Genomic DNA, 24,074 nt, shown 5'->3' on the forward strand with positions numbered 1-24,074 from the left:
ACAGACGCACAGGCACTGAGAGTCTTCCAGCATCTTGCCAAGCAGTCATTCATCATGTGTAAGCCTGGAGAGTGAGTGTTGTTGAACGAGTTGGCACAAGGCGGTGTCACATCTAAGCCCCATGGTGTCTGAGCCCGATATTCACACGAACCCTTTCCAGCAGGGATCACTGGACACCAACAGGAATGGGAAGCCTGGCTATATTCCCCCTTAGTTCAGGGATGGCGAGGGCAATTGTTGGCCTCCCACTAGACAATCTAACTCAGCACTCAGCAGGAATCAAAGCTAGGACCGACGGGTCTGTACGACACACAGTATCACACTCAAAGCAAACCTGATCATTTTTAATAGCAAGTCGAATGTTCATTCAGTTTTCCTGATCACCGAGTTCATCGAAGTTTACAACATGGAAACAGGCCCTTCGGCCCAACATGTCCATGTCGCCCAGTTTATACCACTAAGCTAGTCCCAATTGCCTGCACTTGGCCCATATCCCTCTATACCCATCTTACCCATGTAACTGTCCATAGAGTTGTGGTGTGAATGACATTGAAGTGCAATGGCTGTTATTATGTAGACAAATGGGGCAGCCATTTTATGCAGTAAGATTCCACAAGCAGAAATTAGATGAATAATCAATTATCTGTTAGTTGACGGAGGAATGTTGGCAAAAACACTGGGTAAACTTGCTGTTCTGGGATTTTTACATCTGCCCAAGTCAGTACAACAGGCGTAGTTTAACATCTTATCTATAGGACCTTACCTCTGACAGTGCAGTGCACTCTCAGTACTGCGCTGGAATGGCAGCCTAGATTATGTGCTCAAGTCTCTGGAGTGGGAGTTAAACCCACGACGTCCTGACTCAAGTGACCAGAGCGCTGCCAACTGAGCCAAGCTGACACTAAGGGGGGGGGGGGGGGGGGGGGGAGTTTTAACCCCCCAGGACGGCCGGCCGGGGTGGTTAAGTTGTTAAAAATGGGAAACTCGACCACAACCCACTACAAACGCACCTACTTCTGGTTTAACTGGAGCGAGTTGGGGGATGGGCGAGTAACCTGCTCTTGAGAGGTGAGTAAATAATTATAATATGTTAATGAGGCTGCGTGTCTCAGATTTTAGCAGACATTTAAATTTAATGGCTGCGGGCCGGGTTTCTAAGGGTTCGGGAAACCCAGCAGCTGAAGGGGGGGGAGGAATGGCCGGATCAAGCAGGTAGGTGCTTTTTATAACATTGCTTGTGGGCCAGGAGGAGCAGGAGTGTTTCCCTCCGGCCCCTCAAGCAAACCTGCTGTGATCTCCAGAACCCCCCCCCCCCAACACACCTCGCAAACTCTCCCTCCCCTGCAATCGATCTCCCAAACCCCACCCCCCAATCTCTCTGGTCCCTGGCTGCGGCCTTGTACTGCAGGCTTTCCCGCCCGCCAGGCAGGCAGCCTCTCAATCTGGTCGGCTGCCGGGCGGGAAACTGAGTAAAACAATTCTAATGAGGTCCTGCTGTTAAATTCCTCCATCTTTCCCATTTACTGTTTCCCAGTGCCTGACAAGCGCCTCCGCTCCCTCCCCGCAAATATCAGGGCCTTAATGACTGTGAATAAGCATGAAAGTTACAGTTGAATTGTTTGAACAGCCATCATTTTGAGTTCACACATTCCTCTCACACGGAACAGAATGTGTTGAGAGAGTGAAGTCACAAAGTTAAGATTTCTGACTGCATAAAATGGCAAAAAAAGGATACATTTGATCCCCAGAACTCAACTGAAACTGCCCTGGCTGAATTCTTAGCACCAAAAATATTGGGGACCTACTTGTCTGCTCCTTTAATAGACAGAGCAAATTCTTCCTGCCACATCACAAATACAGATCTAGAAAGAAGCTGTAGATTCTCTCCTGGGTTCACCTCACACAGCACTCCGTGGGTGCTTTGATATAAGTCTATACATTGGGAGTATTGAGTACGTACATCTGGGTCCATCTCTGGGTACTTCCGGCCTTTGCTTTTCCCCAGGCACTTTGATTTGTTGCCATCCAACAGCTGACACCAGAAACCTTTCTTTGGATCAAATCTGAAATTCAGAAAATAACGTGGGTCAATGACTGCCAAAAAAGGACTCTTTTTCATTATTCATTCTCGAGATATGGGCGCAAGGCCGGCACTTATTGCCCATCCCTGGTTGCTCCTAGTTGGTTGACCGAGTGGTTTGCTAGGCCACTTCAGAGGGCAGTTAAGACTCAATCACGTTGGTGTGGGACTGGAGTCACATATAGGCCCAAACTGGGTAAGGACGGCAGGTTTCCTTCCCTAAAGGGACATTAATGAACCAGTTGGGTTTTTAATGACAATCCGACAGCTTCATGGTCACTTTTACAGATAACCAGCTTTTCATTTCCAGATTTTTTTTTTGAACAATTAAAATTCTCAAACTACCCGTGGTGGGATTTGAACTCGCTGGTTGGGGATTTTAGGAGTAGGGGGCACAGTCTAAAAATTAGGGCCAGACCTTTCAGGAGTGAGATTAGAAAACATTTCTACACACAAAGGGTGGTAGAAGTTTGGAACTCTCTTCCGCAAACGGCAATTGATACTAGCTCAATTGCTAAATTTAAATCTGAGATAGATAGCTTTTTGGCAACCAAAGGTATTAAGGGATATGGGCCAAAGGCAGGTATATGGAGCTAGATCACAGATCAGCCATGATCTTATCAAATGGCGGAGCAGGCTCGAGAGGTTGAATGGCCTACTCCTGTTCCTATATTCCTATGAGTTCTGTGGATTACTAGTCCAGTAACACAACCATCACATTACCGCACCAAAACTTTCTGCATTATTTAGTCACTGGAACATGCCCCATTAAAGTATTTATCTAGTACATATTAAAATATGAGACATGAGGCTGATCCTTAGTCTTCGAGGTCAGTTGTGAGGAGGAACTGGATTCTCCTCCCTGCAGTGGAACGGGAACTTGGCTACCGCCCTGACACGCCTCGACCCTGACACATTTTCCTGTGACAGGGCGGTTTATTTATGCAGGACAGGTCTCCAGTGGATCCCTGTCACCAAGTGCGAGCTCGCTGCTGCCAGGGCGCAAATTCCCCTTGGTGCTGCAGTGGAACCGTTCTTGCACCACCTGCGGAGGAGGCAGCGATCTAAAAGGGGGCACAAGAGCCCTGTAGAGGATTCCAAGAATTAATTTTTTGAAGGCATCAGCCGAAACGGAGGCCCAAAAAGTTAAGGCTCTGGGGCTGAAACGGAGGTGGGGACAGGCCTCCATTACGCTCTGTCCCTCTGTTAATGAGAATTCCGCGACATTACCACTGCTATCCCGCGGGGTCCAACCACCGCAGTTACGCATGTTAATAGGAATTCCATCACACACCTGGTGAGGTCATGGCGGCAGAACAGGAGCAGCTCCCAGGGAATTCCCAGCCAATGTTTAAACAGTTCCAGATACTACAGCACGATAATGGGAGCTTGAAAATGTTTCTCTCAAATCAGGCACTTATTTCAAGTGAACTGTTCTGTGAAAACGTGAGCGATTTCTACACAGCTCTTCCTGGAATACACTGTCTCCAGTGGTCTAACCTTGGTAATAGTTTCATTGCCTCTCTAGGTTTGACTGCATTCATGGCTAACATGAAGACAGACCAAAAGGGGGAGGTGTTGGACAGGATATATTTGATCACGGTATGTGAGAACTGCTTTATAATCTTCAGCTCGCAATTACAAAGGGCCTTCAAAGTAGCAAAATGTCCCAGGGTTTTTCACAGGGTCTATGTGCAGGACAGAAAAGAGTAGGAGAGGTGGCATGGCAGAGGGGTTTAGGGAAAGGGTTTTCAGAGGGCAGGGGAGTGACAGCTGAGGGCTCTCCACTGATGGAACTACAAACTGGAAAATGTCCTCAGGTTAGTAGGTTTACTAGACTTGCATCACAGCCCCATGTGCCACAAAGCACGTCGGAAGGTCTGAAATGTTTAACTGTGAAATGTCTTCCAGATACCCTGTCTGACACCCAGGCTGTTTCCAAGTAAACTCGTACTTTTCCCTGTATCTGCAGCTTGCAATATTTTGGAAATGTATGGCTGAGATTGGAGGATGTTGGACTGAGGTCGACGGGAAAATAAACTTGCTCAAGAGGTGAGATCTACAAGGCGTCCCAAATAATAGAAGACCTCATGGGGGTGGATCTGCAAGGCCAACTGGCTTCTATCTTCACACAAAAGAAAGAAAGACTTGCACTTCCATAGCGCTTTTCACCACCTCAGGACTTGGCAAAGCCAATACAGCCGATGAAGTATTTTTGAAGTGTAGACACTGTTGTAATGTAAGAAATGCGGCAGCGAATTTGAGCACAGCTAGATCCCACAAACAGCAACGTGATAATGCCCAGATAATCTGCTTTTTTAGTGGTTTTGGTTGAGGGATTAAATGTTGACCAGGACACCAAGGAGAACTCCCCTGTTCTTCTTCAAAATAGTGCCACGGGATCTTCTACATCCACCTGAGAGGACAGGCGGGGCCTCGGTTTAACGTCTCATCTAAATGAGGTACTTCCGACAGTACAGCACTCCCTCAATACTGCATTGATGTGATGGCCTACATTATGGGCTCAAGTATCTAGAGCAGGACTCGAACCTGCGACCGTCTGACTCGCGAGAGTTCTACCCACCAAACCACAGCTGACACAACCTGTTCAACAGGGACTGAGGTACTCCAGGAATTCCAGAGGTGAGGTGAGAGTGACTGCCCTTGACATCAAGGCAGCATTTGACCGAGTGTGGCACCAAGAAGCCCTAGTAAAATTGAAGTCAATAGGAATCAGGGGGAAAACTCTCCAGTGGCTGGAGTCATACCGAGCACAAAGGAAGATGGTGGTGGTTGTTGGAGGCCAATCAACTCAGTCCCAGGACATTGCTGCATGAGTTCCTCAGGGCAGTGTCCCAGGCCCAACCATCTTCAGCTGCTTCATCAATGACCTTCCCTCCATCATAAGGTCAGAAATGGGGATGTTCGCTGATGATTGCACAGTGTTCAGTTCTGTTTGCAACCCCTCAGATAATGAAGCAGTCCAAGCCCGCATGCAGCACGACCTGGACAACATCCAGGCTTGGGCTGATATGTGGCAAGTAACATTCGCGCCAGACAAGTGCCAGGCAATGACCATCTCCAACAAGAGAGAGTCAAACCACCTCCCCTTGACATTCAACGGCATTACCATCGCCGAATCCCCCACCATCAACATCCTGGGGGTCACCACTGACCAGAAACTTAACTGGACCAGCCATATAAATAGTGTGGCTACAAAAGCAGGTCAGAGGCTGGGTTTTCTGCGGCGAGTGACTCACCTCCTGACTCCCCAAAGCCTTTCCACCATCTACAACGCACAAGTCAGGAGTGTGATGGAATACTCTCCACTTGCCTGGATGAGTGCAGCTCCAACAACACTCAAGAAGCTCGACACCATACAGGACAAAGCAGCCCGCTTGATTGGCACCCCATCCACCACCCTAAACATTCACTCCCTTCACCACCGACGCACAGTGGCTGCAGTGTGTACCATCGACAGGATGCACTGCAGCAACTCGCCAAGGCTTCTTCGACAGCACCTCCCAAACCCATGACCTCTACCACCTAGAAGGACAAGAGCAGCAGGCACATGGGAACACCACCACCTGCACGTTCCCCTCCAAGTCACACACCATCCCGACTTGGAAATATATCGCCGTTCCTTCATCGTCGCTGGGTCAAAATCCTGGAACTCCCTTCCTAACAGCACTGTGGGAGAACCGTCACCACACGGACTGCAGCGGTTCAAGAAGGCGGCTCACCACCACCTTCTCAAGGGCAATTAGGGATGGGCAATAAATGCTGGCCTCGCCAGCGCCGCCCACATCCCATGAACGAATAAAAAAAAACTTTACAAAAACTGGATGATCTTCAAAACTAGAGCAGGATGAACACAGTTAGAATCTTCAGGGAGATAAGTCTCAATTCCTTCAATTTGAACCTGCTTAGTGAAATGTAAAGGAATGGGAAGGGGATACAGTTCAGCACATCACAGGCTTTTAATAAGAACCACACATCCTAATCAAGCACATAGATGAGCTGGTTCTTAAGTTACCAGACCAGGAAATGAGTTCCATAAAAGTGCGGGGTGAAGAGGCATCTGGGACCTAACCTGACAGCAATGATGCATGTCGGAATACAAGAACCTACCCTCAGAAAGATTAGACAAAGGGAATTCAACAGGGTCAAGTGAGATCAACAAGAATAATAAATCAGGCACAATACACTGCATCCCGTTCCTCTGCACAAGTAAATGAAAGGCAGAGCAGGGCATGTCCCTCATTCCCGAGCACAGGTTTTCACCTCACTGTGTGTACGCAGCCCCAGACACAAGGCAACCGCGACAAATGCAACCTTGTAAATCTGGAGACAAGACACCCAAACAGATTCACCTCATTGACCAATGATTCAACCAGAACAACCTGAACCATTAGATTCATTTGAACAGGAACCACCACAGTTTCAGGCCTGTTAAAATAAAACAAGCTCCAGAGGCAACGGCAGCCTACAGACAGTACAGAATTTTTTAAAAATTTGTTCATGGGATGTGGGCGTCGCTGGCGAGGCCAGCATTTATTTCCCATCCCTAATTGCCCTCGAGAAGGTGGTGGTGAGCCGCCTTCTTGAACCACTGCAGTCCGTGTGGTGAAGGTTCTCCCACAGTGCTGTTAGGAAGGGAGTTCCAGGATTTTGACCCAGCGACGATGAAGGAACGGCGATATATTTCCAAGTCGGGATGGTGTGTGACTTGGAGGGGAACGTGCAGGTGGTGTTGTTCCCATGTGCCTGCTGCTCTTGTCCTTCTGGGTGGTAGAGGTCGCAGGTTTGGGAGGTGCTGTCGAAGAAGCCTTGGCGAGTTGCTGCAGTGCAATCTGTGGATGGTACACACTGCAGCCACGGTGCGCTGGTGGTGAAGGGAGTGAATGTTTAGGATGGTGGATGGGGTGCCAATCAAGCGGGCTGCTTTATCCTGGATGGTGTCGAGTTTCTTGAGTGTTGTTGGAGCTGCACTCATCCAGGCAAGTGGAGAGTATTCCATCACACTCCTGACTTGTGCCTTGTAGATGGTGGAAAGGCTTTGGGGAGTCAGGAGGTGAGTCACTCGCTGCAGAATACCCAGCGTCTGACCTGCTCTTGTAGCCACAGTATTTATGTGGCTGGTCCAGTTAAGTTTCTGGTCAATGGTGACCCCCAGGATGTTGATGGTGGGGGATTCGGCGATGGTAATGTCGTTGAATGTCAAGGGGAGGTGGTTAGACTTTCTCTTGTTGGAGACGGTCATTGCCTGGCGCGAATGTTACTTGCCACTTATCAGCCCAAGCCTGGATGTTGTCCAGGTCTTGCTGCATGCGGACTCGGACTACTTCATTATTTGAGGGGTTGCGAATGGAACTGAATACTGTGCAATCATCAGCGAACATCCCCATTTCTGTCCTTATGATGGAGGGAAGGTCATTGATGAAGCAGCTGAAGATGGTTGAACCTAGGACAATGCCCTGAGGAACTCCTGCAGCAATGTCCTGGGACTGAGATGATTGGCCTCCAACAACCACTACCATCTTCCTTTGTGCTAGGTATGACTCCAGCCACTAGAGAGTTTTCCCCGATTCCTATTGACTTCAATTTTACTAGGGCTTCTTGGTGCCACACTTGGTCAAATGCTGCCTTGATGTCAAGGGCAGTCACTCTCACCTCACCTTTGGAATTCAATTCTTTTCTCCATGTTTGGACCAAGGCTGTAATGAGGTCTGGAGCCGAGTGGTCCTGGCGGAACCCAAACTGAGCATCGGTGAGCGGATTATTGGTGCGTAAGTGCCTCTTGATAGCACTGTCGACAACACCTTCCATCACTTTGCTGATGATTGAGAGTAGATTGATGTGGCGGTAATTGGCTGGATTGGATTTGTCCTGCTTTTATGTGGACAGGACATACCTGGGCAATTTTCCATATTGTCGGGTAGATGCCAGTTTTGTAGCTGTACTGGAACAGCATGGCTAGAGGCGCAGCTAGTTCTGGAGCACAAGTCTTCAGCACTAGAGCCGGGATGTTGTCGGGGCCCATAGCCTTTGCTGTATCCAGTGCACTCAGCCGTTTCTTGATATCAAGTGGAGTGAATCGAATTGGCTGAAAACTGGCTTCTGTGATGGTGGGGATATCGGGAGGAGGCCGAGATGGATCATCCGCTCGGCACTTCTGGCTAAAGATGGTTGCAAACGCTTCAGCCTTGTCTTTTGCACTCACGTGCTGGTCTCTGTCATCATTGAGCATGGGGATGTTTGCAGAGCCTCCTCCTCCCGTTAGTTGTTTAATTGTCCACTGCCATTCATGACTGGATGTGGCAAGACTGCAGAGCTTTGATCTGATCCGTTGGTTGTGGAATCGCTTTGCTCTGTCTATAGCATGTTGCTTTCACTGTTTAGCATGCATGCAGTCCTGAGTTGTAGCTTCACCAGGTTGGCACCTCATTTTTAGGTACGCCTGATTCTGCTCCTGACTTGCTCTTCTACACTCCTCATTGAACCAGGGTTGATCTCCTGGCTTGTTGGTAATGGTAGAGTGAGGAATATGCCGGGCCATGAGGTTACAGATTGTGCTGGAATACAATTCTGCTGCTGCTGATGGCCCACAGCGCCTCATGGATGCCCAGTTTTGAGCTGCTAGATCTGTTCTGAATCTATCCCATTTAGCACGGTGGTAGTGCCACACAACACGTGGGATGGTGTCCTCAGTGCGGAGACGGGACTTCGTCTCCAGGAGGACTATGTGGTGGTCACTCCTACCAATACTGTCATGGACAGATGCATTTGCGTCAGGTAGATTGGTGAGGATGATGTCAACTAAGTTTTTCCTTCGTGTTGGTTCGCTCACCACCTGCCGCAGACCCAGTCTGGCAGCTATGTCCTTCAGGGCTCGGCCAGCTCGGTCAGTAGTGGTGCTACCGAGCCACTCTTGGTGATGGACATTGAAGTCCCCCACCCAGAGTACATTCTGTGCCCTTGCTACCCTCAGTGCCTCCTCCAAGTGGTGTTCAACATGGAGGAGGACTGATACATCAGCTGAGGGAGGGTGGTAGGTGGTAATCAGCAGGAGGTTTCCTTGCCCATGTTTGACCTGATGCCATGAGATTTCATGGGGTCCAGAGTCAATGTTGAGGACTCCCAGGGTCACTCCCTCCTGACTGTCTATCACTGTACCGCCACCTCTGGTCGGTCTGTCCTGCCGGTGGGACAGGACATACCCAGGGATGGTGATGGAAGAGTCTGGGACGTTGGCTGAAAGGTATGATTCTGTGAGTATGGCTATCTCAGGCTGTTGCTTGACTAGTCTGTGGGACAGCTCTCCCAATTTTGGCACAAGTCCCCAGATGTTCGTGAGGAGGACTTTGCAGGGTCGACTGGGCTTGGTTTGCTTTTGTCGTGTCCGGTGCCTAGTGGTCCGATGCCGGGTGGTCCGTCCGGTTTTATTCTTATTATGACTTTTTTTTAGCGAGGTTGTGCAACTGAGTGGCTTGCTAGGCCATTTCAGAGGGCAATTAAGAATCAACCACATTTCTGTGGGTCTGGAGCCACATATCAGCCAGACCAGGTAAGGATGGCAGGTTTCCTTCCCTAAAGGACATTAGTGAACCAGATGGGTTTTTCCAACAATCCAGTAGTTTCATGGCCACCATTACTGATACAAGTATTTTAATTCCAGATTTTATTTAATTAATTGAATTTAAATTTCCCAGCTGCCGTGGCGGGATTTGAACTCATGACTCCGAATTATTAGTCCAGGCCAATCCAGTAACATAACCACTATGCTACCGTACCCAACTATATTGAATAATACTTATATTCTATTAGGTGGGTACATACTGGACAGGTGACTCTGGGCTGCTAATACTATCGCGGGCTTCTAATGTGGTGAAGCACATCATGCACCCACATCTCAGAAATTTGGGCACAGAGCCCTGAGCCCAGCTATGCACTGAGGCAAACCAATGAAGGCAGTGAATGCAAAGAGGACTAGGAGCCTGTGCGTAAGCTGTGCAATAAGCTCCTGAGACCTCCGCCTTCTGTTGTAATTCGGTGGATTTGAACCTCGAGGTGAAAGTTCTGTGGTGAACCCACTGCACCACTCAGTTCCATCCTTTTCTCTACCATATCAGCCAACAACTGGTCATTGACAAGTCCCAGCAGCTTTCAGCTGGGTTGTTAAACAAAGTGATGATGGAGAAGCTTACCCCAGTACAGGCACCTCTCCAGTTTGTCCTCATAGGATGGCACTGCCTTTGGGCACAGAATGTCCCAGCACAACACCCCTGAACCCCCTCCCCCCACAACTAAAAAAGGCTGAAAAATGGAGAAACTGGCATCAATTATTTTTAAAATTCTAAGTGTTTAGTTTGAATTGAAAATAGTTAAAATGCTACTCACATCAGTAACTTGTGGTAATTGGCAATGTTTCGAAGTCCAAGGAATTTCTGCACCTTTTCCATCGTTGCTGCTGGCTCTGTTCGGAGAAGTTGCCCATCGAGAACAAGAATCTGAGAGGAGAAAGCGAGAAGTGCATGACTGGAGAGGACCATCACAAGGCTGGGTCACTATGAAATGAACGATTGGGATAATGCCGGATCTATTGGAAAAAGTGGAGAGTGCAGGGTGCCACACTGACATTCCTCCGGGTGGACACTCCAGCGATGCTGCAAATGGTCCGGGCGCTCGTGCCTCCTTTGCAAATGACCATGATCCCAGGATTTGGGAGGGGTCAGGCCTGTGGCAGACTGGCGGTCAGAAGTCCCGTCCCACCGCACCGCCAATGGTAGAGCTGGACCCCAAGAATTTTGGGCTCTCTCTATGTTTTTTTTGTGAAAGAGACTGAGCAGTCAGGGGAGTGAGATTGTAACCTGACATGTCCGGGTTCTGCAACTTCAGTAACCTGAGGTCATTGGGGGCACTCACATGGCTGGTTTAGGTCATTGACAACAAAAAGGGGTGAACTCATCTCACACATGTGTCACTCAGATCAGTCAATTGAATTGAGGAAGTTTCTTTGAAAATCAAGGATATATAAGATTATATTTTTGACACAAAAAGTTGTCCTTGTAGTAGATTGTCATAGTTTGGTATTATTGATTCTTTATCTAGAGCACATATAAGGGTATCTTGGTAAAAGGTGGAAAGTGAGAGGTTGCAGAATTTAAAATTGTACAGCTGTACTAGTCAGATATAGGTGCGTCATTTAGATGAACGAGTTTTCCTGAGCTCAAAGGAAGACTTAAGACAGCTAGTCCAGATACAGTTAACAGTGCATTAGGTGGATTTACCCAGGAGCAGAGGATCCAAGAGAAATGAATATCACTGACATCTGAGAAGACTAACATCATCCTTCCAGAGGAAGGTGGGACAACCAGTACATCTGCACCAGCTCATAAGGACGAGACTGTATATAGATCCATACATTAGTAACTAACTACAAGCATACAGTCTTTAATCTATTCATTAGACTGGCTATCTAGTGGTTTTAACTTGTCAGCTATCTAAGGTCTAATCATAAATTAATCTCACCAATTTATATCAATCTCAGACTCTGATCTCAACTGTAAATTTATAATCAGCAAGCTAATGCTGAATTATTGAGGCATAAGTGAACTGCCCTTCTCCTAAACAAATTGCAGACTCAATGCATAAGTGATTATGAGGTTGATAAATAATTGTTAGTTCATGACTTTATTGTCTGGCTTCTTTTTTGATGATTTGGTAAGAAAGGGCTAATTCATTCACTCAGTGGCTTGTACGTACCATAATGGGAGGTTAGTAGTGTGAATGCTAATATAATCTGAACTGGTTGATGTAAGGCAGTTCCGCAGACCATATTTACGGCATCATTAACTGCTGGGCATAGGCTGGGTGTTAATCCCAGACAGTTCTTTGATGAAGAGTTAAGGTGAGAGGTTAAGGATTTGCTGGTGGCCTTGATAAATATTCTTGTCAGGGTACTGATCCTAGTGTTCATCTAGCTTGTTCTTTGAACCCAATTCAATTTTTATGAGCCATATCGTCACTACATATTACAGCCTCCCTCGACAAAAGAGGATTAAAAATGTTTTCTTCAGTAACTTTATAAACAATTGCATATCAATTATCAACATCAGCTGCTGGGTGAAAAACCCTCCTCTTCCTGAGCACTATCCATCATTTAAACTTCAAAAAGGAGTAACGTGTTTTGGGGTTTTTAAAGCTAGAGACTTCTCAGGTTCATCATCACTGGCCATTCCCGTTAGTGGACCTCGTGTCTCCTACGATCCAGAATGTGCTTTTTCCTGTCTGGTATCTTGGTAACCGATAGCGAAACCCAGGGATTGCAACAGAGAATCCTTCCTCTATACACCAGCTACCGGAAAATGTAAGGTGCTGCCACATGATTCTTCTCTCTTCAACGGGCAGACTGAATATGCACTCTATCACACCAAGACTCAGGCTCCAATGGTTAATTTACATAAAACAGGCAAATGAACAGTACACAGCATAATGCAATGAATCATACACTTCACTATCCTTTGATACCTAAAATAATAAAAATGTCACTGTCTTTCTATATGACTGAAGGTCACCTCTCAGACTGTGAAACACTGGCGGAACTGAAATCATTGTCCTTGGCCCCTGCCGCAAACTCTCAATTCTTGCCAGGGACTCTTCCAAGCTGCCCGGCCACTATCTCGGGCCCCATTTGCCAATTGCCCCCCTTATCACAAGGGAGAGAACTTGCCTGATTGGCGTGGTAGTGGTTAAGCCAGCGCTCGATGTGCATTGCGTACCAGCCTGGAATCAGGCACCGATTCTGGAGAGCTCTCAGCTTCGGCATCGTGTCCACACCAGCAGTGATCACCTCATAGAAACTGTACTTCAGGGCCATGGGGTCATCGTGGGCCCGCTGATGCTGGAAATGACACGAAAACAAATATTTATTTCCAAATAAGAATAAAAAACCTCTGTCCTTATTTAGGTAGTATGTAATAACATGCTGGGTACATGATACTGTGAGAAGCTGCCAATAAACTGTATTTCTCCCCCTCCTGTTCCACGTCCTGAAGACACTGGCTCTGGGTCCCAGTCACCAGCAGCACTTTGGTACCTCGCCCATAGTTGAAATATGAGCCTGGACAGTGTATATTGGCAAGCCATTCTCTGTGGAGAACGCCACAGCCGAGTGTGACCACACTGTCATCCAATGTCTGCTCGTGTGCGCATGCACTAACACCACCCCCCAGCCCCACCTCGGGACAGCAGCCACTGCCTCACCAACGTGGCACTTTCACTTCCCACCCTGACAAGCTCCAACTGAGACTGACCATTTCTACCAAATTGTGGCTGCCGTTTTGCTGTGAGCCCACACTCACTGTCAACTGCTCAAACTCATTTCAAATAGGACCCTTGTAGGCAGCAGACAGAAGCGACGTTCACCCCATCACATTGGGGGAAGATCTGAACCCAAGTGAAAAGTCTTAAACACGGAAGCAGGCTGTTCGTCCCAACCAGTCCATGTTGGCGTTTACCCTCCACATGAGCAAACAGTCCTGATCATGTTTAACCACCCTATTCCCATATCCCTTTCCCTTCATCTACCTATCCGTTCCAATCTTGACCACCAACCTATGTATTACATTTTTAAAATTCTTTGCTGCACATTTTGTTTTAAAAGTATAAATACCACCCACTAAATCCACTTTCAGTATATTTGCTGTTTTAATGTTTGCTGTTCAATGCTACATATTTTTTTGATGGTCTGTCCAGTAAAAGAGGTAAGACAGTACGCACCTGGTACCAGGAGTAGGCTCGATCCGCGGGGCTGATAAGGATGGTGATGATTTTAGCTTTTGGCAGTAGAGCTGCTGACCGTTTCGGGGTCACCTCGGAATCAAAGTAATTCGCACTCTTCTCGAAGAAAAAATCCGAGCTCGTGTTAGAAGGAACAGGAAAAAAATCCATATACCTGCACGAGGGGAAAAGGTGGTGATCAGTTATGCTGGGAAAGTAGAGGCGTGTTTGATGTGACTGCACACGCGCAGTTAAACGTGGAAATCTGGAAGTTGCTGGACCGGATGCCCTCCTCCTCCGTAATCTCCGCGAGAACGACATCTCGCCGGCTGACTCAACGTTCAATTGAATGGAATGCCGTGAAGTTCTTGCACTGCCCTGATGGATACTAACTAATCGCGCCAGAAAAAGGTACGGCAAGTCTCAGCATACTTTTATCGGCGTGTTAAGTCTTAATGACGGCCAAACAACCTCTTTGGCTCTGAAAATTAACTTTAACAAGTGTGGAGTCTCATTCCTTCAGATTTTAATTGTTGTTGGAGATTTAAAAAATTTTTTAAAATTTTTCTTAGTCTCTTTTATCTCTGTCTCCTAATTCAATATTTCTCACCCTTTATTTTGTTTCTGTACCTGATCTGACACTGAATTCACTATTCTAACTTACACTTCCTGGTTCTGAATCTTCGTTGCTCATCAGACGCTTTAATCTGGTTGGTTAAGGGGATAGACAGTTGCTTGCCCCGTTCACACAGGCCCCAGATGCCCTGTAGAGGGGGCCGCGCTGGATTCAGCGCACCGTGAGAGGAAACAGCCGTGAAAAAAAACAAGAAACGCTGATGGGTCAGTGCAAGTCTAACGAGTGGCGGGCACCGTTCGTTCGCCGCTCAGAGGAAAATCCAGGTCACAATGTGTTTTACTCAATAACCCAAGGAGCACTGTGTTTTCCTTTCCCTCCAATTTTCTCTCCTCCTCTCTCGATGGCATTGACTTACGCTGGAGTAAAAGAAAAGAAAGACTTGCATTTGTATAGCGCATTTCATGAACTCAGGACGTCTCAAAGTGCTTTACAGCCAATGAAGTACTTTATTTGAAGTGTAGTCACTGTTGAAATGTAGTACAGGTCTACAAGTCCCACAGCTCTCCTGATATCCAACTGATCAATTCTCATGTGTGTGTCTAGACAGTAGGACCAGGATTTCCTACTGTGCATTCGCCAACCTGCGCTTTTCCCGGCCATTAAGATGAATCACATCTGGAGAGGGCATAAGCTGAAAACTCAGACTGAGTGTTCACGGTGCAACTAACCTCACCCCTTTCTGAATGATCTCAGCCTCAGCCAGCTGTATTCTCATCATATTCCTCAAACCTTCTCTCGCCTGAAACACATTTGACTGCCTCTCCAACTCTTAACTTGTGTCCCTTGGTGTTTGAGGGAAAACAAATGTTCTGATGAAGGGCCTCTACCCAAAATGTTAACTAATCTTTTCTTTTTCCAGATGTTGATGGACCTACTGTACATTAGCAGTATTTTCTGTTTCCTTTTTACAAGTGGATGCAAGTACTTTTCTGATACAAATTCAGTTATAAACAATGTTTGTTGGGACCTTACTAGTATAGAGTAGTGAGATCCCACTACATTTCACACTATCTTACTGTACGCAGCCAAATAATGCGGTGTAGGCTCACGTGATCAACAATTTGCATTTCTACAGCGCATTTAACATAAGAAATATCCCAAGACGCTTCACAAATAAGGGGAAGGAAAGTGGACACTGAGCTGGAAGGGATTCGTTGGAAGGTGAGATGGAGGTTTCCAAAAGTGGAGAGGTTGATAGGGAGTTCCATGAGTAGGTGTGAACTGAATGCTTTACCACCATTGATGGGGCTAAGGAAAAGGGGAACGCATAGAAGACCAGGAACGTTGGGTTCAGATTGCTCGATTTAGCAACTTGGACGCCTTCAGACCCACCAGTCGAAAGCTGCCATCATCTGGTTCATTAGTGCAGCACATAATGATTTCCAGCAGTCACACAGATTATACTTTGTAGCTTTTAGAGCAAGGTAGGTACTAGTCTAGGACAGAAATCACTGCACAGGAACAGGAGTAGGAACAGGATTGGGGCATTTGGCCCATCAAGCTTGTTCTCCATTTTGTTAGCCATTGCAGTTCTGTCTTTGCAATCCTAATTCCCTGCCCTTTCTCTACATTCCTTAATCCCCTTACTTCCCAAGTATCTATCTCCCTTTTAAACAACTCTGCATTTACAGCCCTTCTGAAGCAGAGCGCTCCACATTCTCAGAACCCTTTGTGTGAAGTTTCACTGGATTTGCTTTTAACTGGCTCAGCTTGAATTCAAAGAAAGCATTCCAAAATACACACCCAGTTACATTCCAATGCTTAGTAAAGTTTTATTACCAAGTACATGGGTATTTATCCCCCCCGTAATTAAACTGATAAAGTGTATGCGAGTGTAAAGCATGTTCCTGCCCTGGGTGAGTGCACAGTGCAGTTTGTTCAGGATGCCGATCGTCACCTTACCAGTCAATGCCCTTATGATAGTTCGGTCCATTAAAAAACTGCAGTTCTTCAAAGGTGTCTGGGTTTGGAAAATTACTGGTGATGTCCGGATGCATAGTGAGGAAAAGATAGAGAGCCGTGGTACCTGGGGAGAAAGAGCTCACTCTTATTTTCAGTTACTGTATGGTGTAGCTTTATGTAAACGTGTAACTAAATGGGGGTGGATGTAATTGAAAACAGGATTGCTGTGTCTTCCCTACTACTCTCATTACAGTTCCTGATCCAAGCAAAATACTCAACAGTATAAAGCCCATCCAAACAGAACATTGACATATCCAATTAACTAAATGTTGCCAGATTTCTGCCTAGCTTTGCCTATATGAAGGGCCCACACCCGAAACTTTAACTCCTCTGCTCCCTCCACAGGCACTCCCTGACCTGCTGAGCGTTTCCAACATTTTCTATTTTTGTTTCAGATTTCCAACATTTGCAGTTTTTTGAGCTTTGTTTTATTGTTTAATTCACTGTCTTCCTTGAAGAAATTCTGCCCTTCTCTTCGACATAATTCCCATTTGTCACTTTCATCCTATTCAGCTTCATTGCTATCTCTCTCCATTCTAGTGTTTGATGATGTATTTGCTAAGACTCATATATAGAAGACTTATACATACTGCAGCCCATCCACAACTTGACATCTGCATTAAATCCCAAAGTCCTGCTCATGTATCACCCCTGTCCTGCCAAACTATCACTCAATACATCAACTTCAGAATCCTCATCCTTGTCTACAAATCCCTCTCCAGCCTTGCTCTGCTCCACCAATGCAATCTCCTCCAGCCCTACTTCCCTGATTGCACCTTCTGCTCTTCCAACACTATCCTACTGTCCCCCACTCCCTTCGTTCTACCATCAGTTACAGAACCTTCAACACTCCTGGCTCCACACTTGAATTCTCTTCCCACCTTCTAAAGCCTCCTTAATACTTATCTCTCTGACCAAATCTTCAGCCACCTCCCTAATTTCCCAATGTCTGCTCAGTAATGAGTCCAAGCTGTGAAGCATTGGACATTTTGCTATGTTAGGGCAACGAAGGGGAGATTTTTTCCACTTAACACATGCTGGGTATGTGTATTAGGCTATTGTGCACCCCACAGCCTAAGATTTCCCACTCATTAAAGTTAATGGATGGAAAATCTTAGGCTGGGGTTGTGCAATTTCGTGACATGAAATCCCAGCAAGCAGAAAATCTGCCCTTAACTGTAAATTGTTGTTGAGTTTCCTTATTGATTTAAATGGGACACTGCAATAAAGGAGTTTATTGCCAATTGGTATGTATGACAGCTACCGTTGGGTGGCTTTAATTGGCACACTGTGCCAACACAATGAAGCACCTCAAGAGCAGAATGGCAGCAGTAGCAATCAGTGGTGATCAACCGTTTTTCACATATGTTAATGCCAGAATTCCACAACAGCTGGGAAAGGGAGGAGCGCATATTTCCTGAGAGCTGAAGCCCAGTTTTGACATTTGTTAATAAACACACTGGTCCTGGTAGAGATATCCAGCTGCCAGCAGCTGTCCCTAAGGTCCAAGTCAGCTATAGGAGGGAAAACACTCCAATAGCTGCCGACTGACAATGAGCAGCATTTTTTAAAATAAAAAAAAAACAGGATTAGCCCCCTCAATGAGCTGCTGAGTAGAGGCATTGCTCGATGTACGACTAAGATATACAGACTAGAAAGTCAACAGTTTGATTCCCGATCTCAGTCGAGTTAGCTGATCTCAGCTGGAGCAGCTATTGGACCTGGAGAGGGAAATAAAATATAATGACAGCCAGGGTGCCCACTTCAAGTCGCTATCTAGTGATTGCTGCTGGAAAGTGTGCACGCATGGGTCTTAGATGAGAACAGGATTGTAATGCCACACTCACTGTCCAGTATCTGTGACTCCAGTCCCACACCAACATGGTTGACTCTTAACCTCCCTCTTAAGTGGTCTAGTAAGCCACTCAGTTATAACAAACCACTTCAGCAGTTCAAGAAGGCGGCCTGCCATCTTCTCAGGGCAACCAGGGACGTGCAATAAATGCGACCTTGCCAGCAACACCCACATCCCAAGTATGAATAAAAAAACCTTCCCTACTACACTATCTATACTCCTCATGATTATCTTCAGTACTGTTAGCCCTAGCTTAATAACATGCCTGCCTATAAGTTTCAGTTTAGCATTACTCTCTATCCTCAGAGCTTGATGCTTTGACGCACCGGCTTTTTGCCTTCTAAGCTTCTATTAATTTGGTATTCTATCCATCTCTTACTTGAAGGTTTCTGACTGCTGATTTGTCAAACTGTTTGCTAACTTTTCTGCCCAGTTAATTTGGGTCAGATCCCCTATTCTTTCTCTGAACTCTGCCGTTTTCCAGTTCACTGTCCTTACCTTTGACTCTTCATCATCTTTTTCTCTTCTTACACTGAACCTAACTCACTATTTCTCAATTGTTACTCACACATCATTTATTTGTCCCACTTCATTTCCCAGAGCTAAATCAAGCAATGCTTCTTTCCTTGTTGGACTAGAAACGTACTGATCTGTAGTGCCATTCTGAGTTCCATAGGGAGCTAGGTACCCTGTGTTTGCAGTGAGACCAGCCCAGTCTACATGAGAAGGTCAACATTATTTAACACTCCTCATGTACACCAGCTAGTTAAACATAAGAGCATTACTGGCACATAGCATCTCACATAAAATGACATTGAATTTACAACATTGAAACTGGCCGTTTGGCCCAACCAGAATTTATCATCCATGAGCAGTAGTCTTAAACTTGTAACTGCTCTGTTCCCATACCTCTTTATTCCCTTGTGAACACAGCTGAAGCTTTACAGACTAAGCTTAGGCACAGCTTGTGCTATAATCAGTTCACACTAATCTGTGAATCTCTTCAATAACTTTCCCCAAATCATTTTACCTCCTTTTAGCATATTTGCCTTTCCTAATTTCCTTATACCATTCCTCAGTTTAACTTCTTTGAGTTCCTTCATTTGCTTTAACACATCCACTTTAATACCAAAGCCTGAGCATATATTTGGCTGACAAACTGGATGTGGTAATGACGGACGTGTAGTCGATCATTATAGTACGTGCCAACTCTTCCAGCAAGTGTTGTGATAGTTTGGGCTCCATACAGAGGTCTGCACACAGTACTCATGTTCACAGCACGAAAGAAGTTCCAACCAAAAACAATTTTACTAAACAATTGCTAATGGAATAGGAACATAGGAACAGGAGTAGGCCATTCAGCCCCTCGTGCTTGCTCCGCCATTTGATAAGATCATGGCTGATCTGTGATCTAACTCCATATACCTGCCTTTGGCCCATATCCCTTAATACCTTTGGTTGCCAAAAAGCTATCTCTCTCAGATTTAAATTTAGCAATTGAGCTAGTATCAATTGCCGTTTGCGGAAGAGAGTTCCAAACTTCTACCACCCTTTGTGTGTCGAAGTGTTTTCTAATCTCGCTCCTGAAAGGTCTGGCTCTAATTTTTAGACTGTGCCCCCTACTCCTAAAATCCCCAACCAACGGAAATAGTTTCTCTCTATCCACCCTATCTGTTCCCCTTAATATCTTATAAACTTCGATCAGATCACCCCTTAACCTTCGAAACTCTAGAGAATACAACCCCAATTTGTGCAATCTCTCCTCGTAACTTAACCCTTGAGTACACGTTCAATCATTTTTGGTGAACATTTGTACTCAAAGAAATGGTCTGGAAATGCATCCAACTTTGGTAGCCAGTGTTAGAATTGAGAACTCCCAGGTCAGCTATTGCACACAGTAAAGTTCCTTGTATCCTTCCTCAACAACATACTTCAATCCCAGTCTCACATAAACACCGTGTACTGCAGCAGTGTGAATTTTCCCCATACCAGCCATCCTAAAGACCTCTCTGAGGGAAACTGTAAAGTGTTAGTTTGAGGCAAACTGAAAGCAGTTTTGTTTTGTTGATTCAAGCCCGCTGGGAATCAGTGAGTCTGCCCAACTCATTTCATGGAGCATCTTTATAGACAACGGACAGAGTAGACTTTAATCCAATGAGTCTAAGCTGGATTTAAATCTTGGTCCCAGAAGTGAAAGGACTGCACCACCCAATTTCCATGAATGCACATTTAAGGATGTGATGTGTAATAGTCACCATACAACTGAAAACGGATGCAAAGCAGGATTTTGTCTTGCGACAATATTTATGTCCCTCCCAACCAATATTGGGGAGGTGGTGGGGATAGACAGAGCGTTGCCCATGCATTGTGCTGTATGATGGAGTAGAATGTGAGATGGTGCCATTTCCCCACTTAGCAGGCTCCTTGTTTTGCCTGAGTGGTCAACAAGGAGCACAAAACAGAGACTAGATGCTGCCCTGCAGAAAGAAAGCAAGAACCAGAGGGTATGTTACTCTGGGTAGTTGCATGCTGCATGCCTTCCAGAAGCCAGATTAGTCCTTTTCTTGGCCGTGGATTGATGTGTTGAGCAAGAAGAAAATAAAATACTTTATAAATAAAAAAAGGGAAGAAAAGTTAAAAAAGACCTAGGATTTATAGTTACCTGACTTTTGAGGACCAATAACCAGAAGTTTTGGAAGTCTGTCACATGTTTTTTCTTTTGACCAGATATCTTTGTGCCTCCTATCTTCACAAGGATCCTGAAAAAAGAGCAGATATAACACCTATAAAAGAGTCCAGTTTACACTTGCAAGGTGACCCTTCCTGCTTTCTAGTCCAAATAAACTGAAAAAAAAATCTATGACTCATGTATAAAATGTCCCATCAGTCACTGTGGCTCCCCAGAGGGTGGGAAATTTGATTCTAATGCAGGCTGACTGTTCCCAGCATTGCATCACTGATAGGGAGTGGAAGGCCAGCAGCTGGAGAGAGGGGAACAGGAGGCCAACAGTTGGAGAGAGGGGAGTGACAATGAAGAGTCTAGGGTAAGAGAGTGGGACCGGGAGAGGAGCAGAGTGAATTACAGTACCATTCGCTATAATGAACCATAGATAAGTTGATCCCTCCTACTTTCAACCCCTGAACAGGGACCCAAGTTATATGTGAGTATAAACAGCATCGAAAGTCAGTGGTGTCCATTAATGAGTGCACAGAAATTAGCAATGTGCCATGCAGCAATACAGATACTGCAAACCAAAGTGAATACCAAGTAAGGGTATGAAATTGGGACAAATCACCACCGCCTCCCATGGGTTTCATGTGGCAAGTTGGAATGTTGCAGTGGTTTCAACTTGGTTTCTCCAGACAGCAATCCTTTCAGCATTTGATTCTTCCCCATGGTAACTGAAGTACATGGGTAACTGCACCATTACTTTATTATATGTAACAATGCATGCAAACATCATCACACAAAACTGCCTCCTTGTGGCACTTCACACACGGCAGCAATTCCTGCCATGGTTCCCCATCAAACCGTAATGCCAACACCAGAAGAGAGTGAGAATTACTAAACGGACCCAAGAGCCTGGTAGGGTTCAGCTGTCTATAAAAAGGCCAACAAAATGTTTGGTTTGTAGCTAAAGGCGCAGAATACAAAAGCAAGGAGGTAATGTTGAACTTGTACAAAAACCTTACTGAAGGATATCAGCATAAAAAGGATATACTGAAGGATATCAGCATAAATTCATTTGGATGTTACCCAGGGTTGAGGAAGAGAGACTTGAGAATTTAGGGCATTTTTCAAAGGAGCCAAGAAAGTTAAGGGGTGACTGATAGAGATCTAAAAGGTCACAATAAGATAACTAGTGAGGGATTGTCTCCACTGGTCAGCAAGGTAGTAAAAAGAGGGCAAAAACTTAGGATAATCAAAACAATAATTAATAGTGAGGTTAGAAAAAATGACACAAAAAATTTGTGGGCAGTGCTTCTCGACACAAGTCCTGAGATGTGCCCTCCCCAGACCTTTGCCGCTGACTCTGCCCCCCAAAGTTTGTGGGGCAAGGGGAAGTACCTTAATTTGCCCGTCATTGGCAGGCAACACCTGAGACATAACAACATACATTTATATAACATCTTTAACGTAGAGAAATGTCCCAAGGTGCTTCATGGAGGTGTAATCACATGAAAATGGACACCGAGCCAAAGGAGATATTAGGAGGGATGACCAAAAGCTTGGCCAAAGTGGTGAGCTTTAAGGAGGGCCTAGATGCCTGAAAACATGGCTGCCAATGGGCGAAAGGAGAAATTTTTTTTTATTCGTTCACGGGATGTGGGCGTCGCTGGCAAGGCCGGCATTTATTGCCCATCCCTAATTGCCCTCGAGAAGGTGGTGGTGAGCCGCCTTCTTGAACCGCTGCAGTCCGTGTGGTGACGGTTCTCCCACAGTGCTGTTAGGAAGGGAGTTCCAGGATTTTGACCCAGCGACAATGAAGGAACGGCGATATATTTCCAAGTCGGGATGGTGTGTGACTTGGAGGGGAACGTGCAGGTGGTGTTGTTCCCATGCGCCTGCTGCCCTTGTCCTTCTAGGTGGTAGAGGTCGCGGGTTTGGGAGGTGCTGTCGAAGAAGCCTTGGCGAGTTGCTGCAGTGCATCCTGTGGATGGTGCACACTGCAGCCACAGTGCGCCGGTGGTGAAGGGAGTGAATGTTTAGGGTGGTGGATGGGGTGCCAATCAAGCGGGCTGCTTTATCTTGGATGGTGTCGAGCTTCTTGAGTGTTGTTGGAGCTGCACTCATCCAGGCAAGTGGAGAGTATTCCATCACACTCCTGACTTGTGCCTTGTAGATGGTGGAAAGGCTTTGGGGAGTCAGGAGGTGAGTCACTCGCCGCAGAATACCCAGAGATGAGAGTTGGAGGAATGGAGAGCTTGGGGGAGGGGGTTGGTTGTAGGGATAGAGGAGGTTACAGTGATAGGGAGCAGTGAGGTCATGAAGGGATTTAAACACGAAGATAAGAATTTTAAATTTGAAGCATTGTGAGACTGGGAGCCAGCTTAAGTCAGCAAGGACAGAGCAGGATATAGGCAGCGATGTTTTGGATGAGTTGAAGATTACGGAGAGCGAAGGATGGGAGGCTGGCTGGGAGAGCATTGGAATAGGGGCACATCTGGTGCACCCATCATTACAGCAATGCTGGAATGTCTGCCGTAGATGAGCCAGCCGAGGGGTTATCAGGGACCCCCTGGAACTTGACTTTAGGTGGCTCTAGTGTCCCCTTACAAAGAGGTCCGCCTTTTTAAAGGTCGGTGCCCAATCTTTGAGGGTCCAGATCACAATCCCAGCCCAATCACCTCTTGGTCACTTCTGGGCTGACTCCCCAGGCTTACCTGCGCTGACCTAATGAAGGCCTCTATTGTGGGAAGTCCAATGGTCGTCGTCCCTGCCCTGCTCCCTCACATCGAAGGCCTTGCAAAGGCTGAGAGGAAGCTCCCCGTCCAAGGCCAGCCACCATTCTTCAGCACTAGGCTGGGGTCCGGTGAAATCAGGTGCTGGCCTATTTTATGGTCGTTCCATTATACCCCTGCTGAAGTTACGACAGTACAGCTGCAGATTTCCACCTCCAGAGAGGGAGACTAGAATGGGGAATTCTTTACCACACACCACTCACTGTTGAAGTAGTGCTCATCATTTGTTTTAAAAGGAGAAGCAGATAGTTGCTTAAAAAAGAGGAATATTAAAGGGTGTAGAGAGCAAGCAAGGA

General features: G+C 46.2%; 1 protein-coding gene across 3 annotated transcripts in view; it reads right to left on the reverse strand.

Moving 5' to 3' along the window:
* Positions 1-24,074, reverse strand: part of ndst1b (N-deacetylase/N-sulfotransferase (heparan glucosaminyl) 1b) — a 213,374-nt gene that overhangs the window by 4,128 nt on the left and 185,172 nt on the right. For all 3 annotated transcript variants that reach the window (XM_067995982.1, XM_067995984.1, XM_067995985.1), the window contains 6 exons: positions 20,978-21,074; positions 16,401-16,524; positions 13,862-14,036; positions 12,813-12,983; positions 10,481-10,590; positions 1,961-2,063 (listed from right to left, as the gene is read on the reverse strand). In XM_067995982.1, the coding sequence (XP_067852083.1) occupies positions 1,961-2,063; positions 10,481-10,590; positions 12,813-12,983; positions 13,862-14,036; positions 16,401-16,524; positions 20,978-21,074 (780 nt within the window). The remainder of the gene's footprint in view (positions 1-1,960; positions 2,064-10,480; positions 10,591-12,812; positions 12,984-13,861; positions 14,037-16,400; positions 16,525-20,977; positions 21,075-24,074) is intronic.

This window comes from Heptranchias perlo, chromosome 14 (assembly GCF_035084215.1).
Source record: "Heptranchias perlo isolate sHepPer1 chromosome 14, sHepPer1.hap1, whole genome shotgun sequence".
In the NCBI taxonomy this organism is placed as follows: Eukaryota; Metazoa; Chordata; class Chondrichthyes; order Hexanchiformes; family Hexanchidae; genus Heptranchias; species Heptranchias perlo.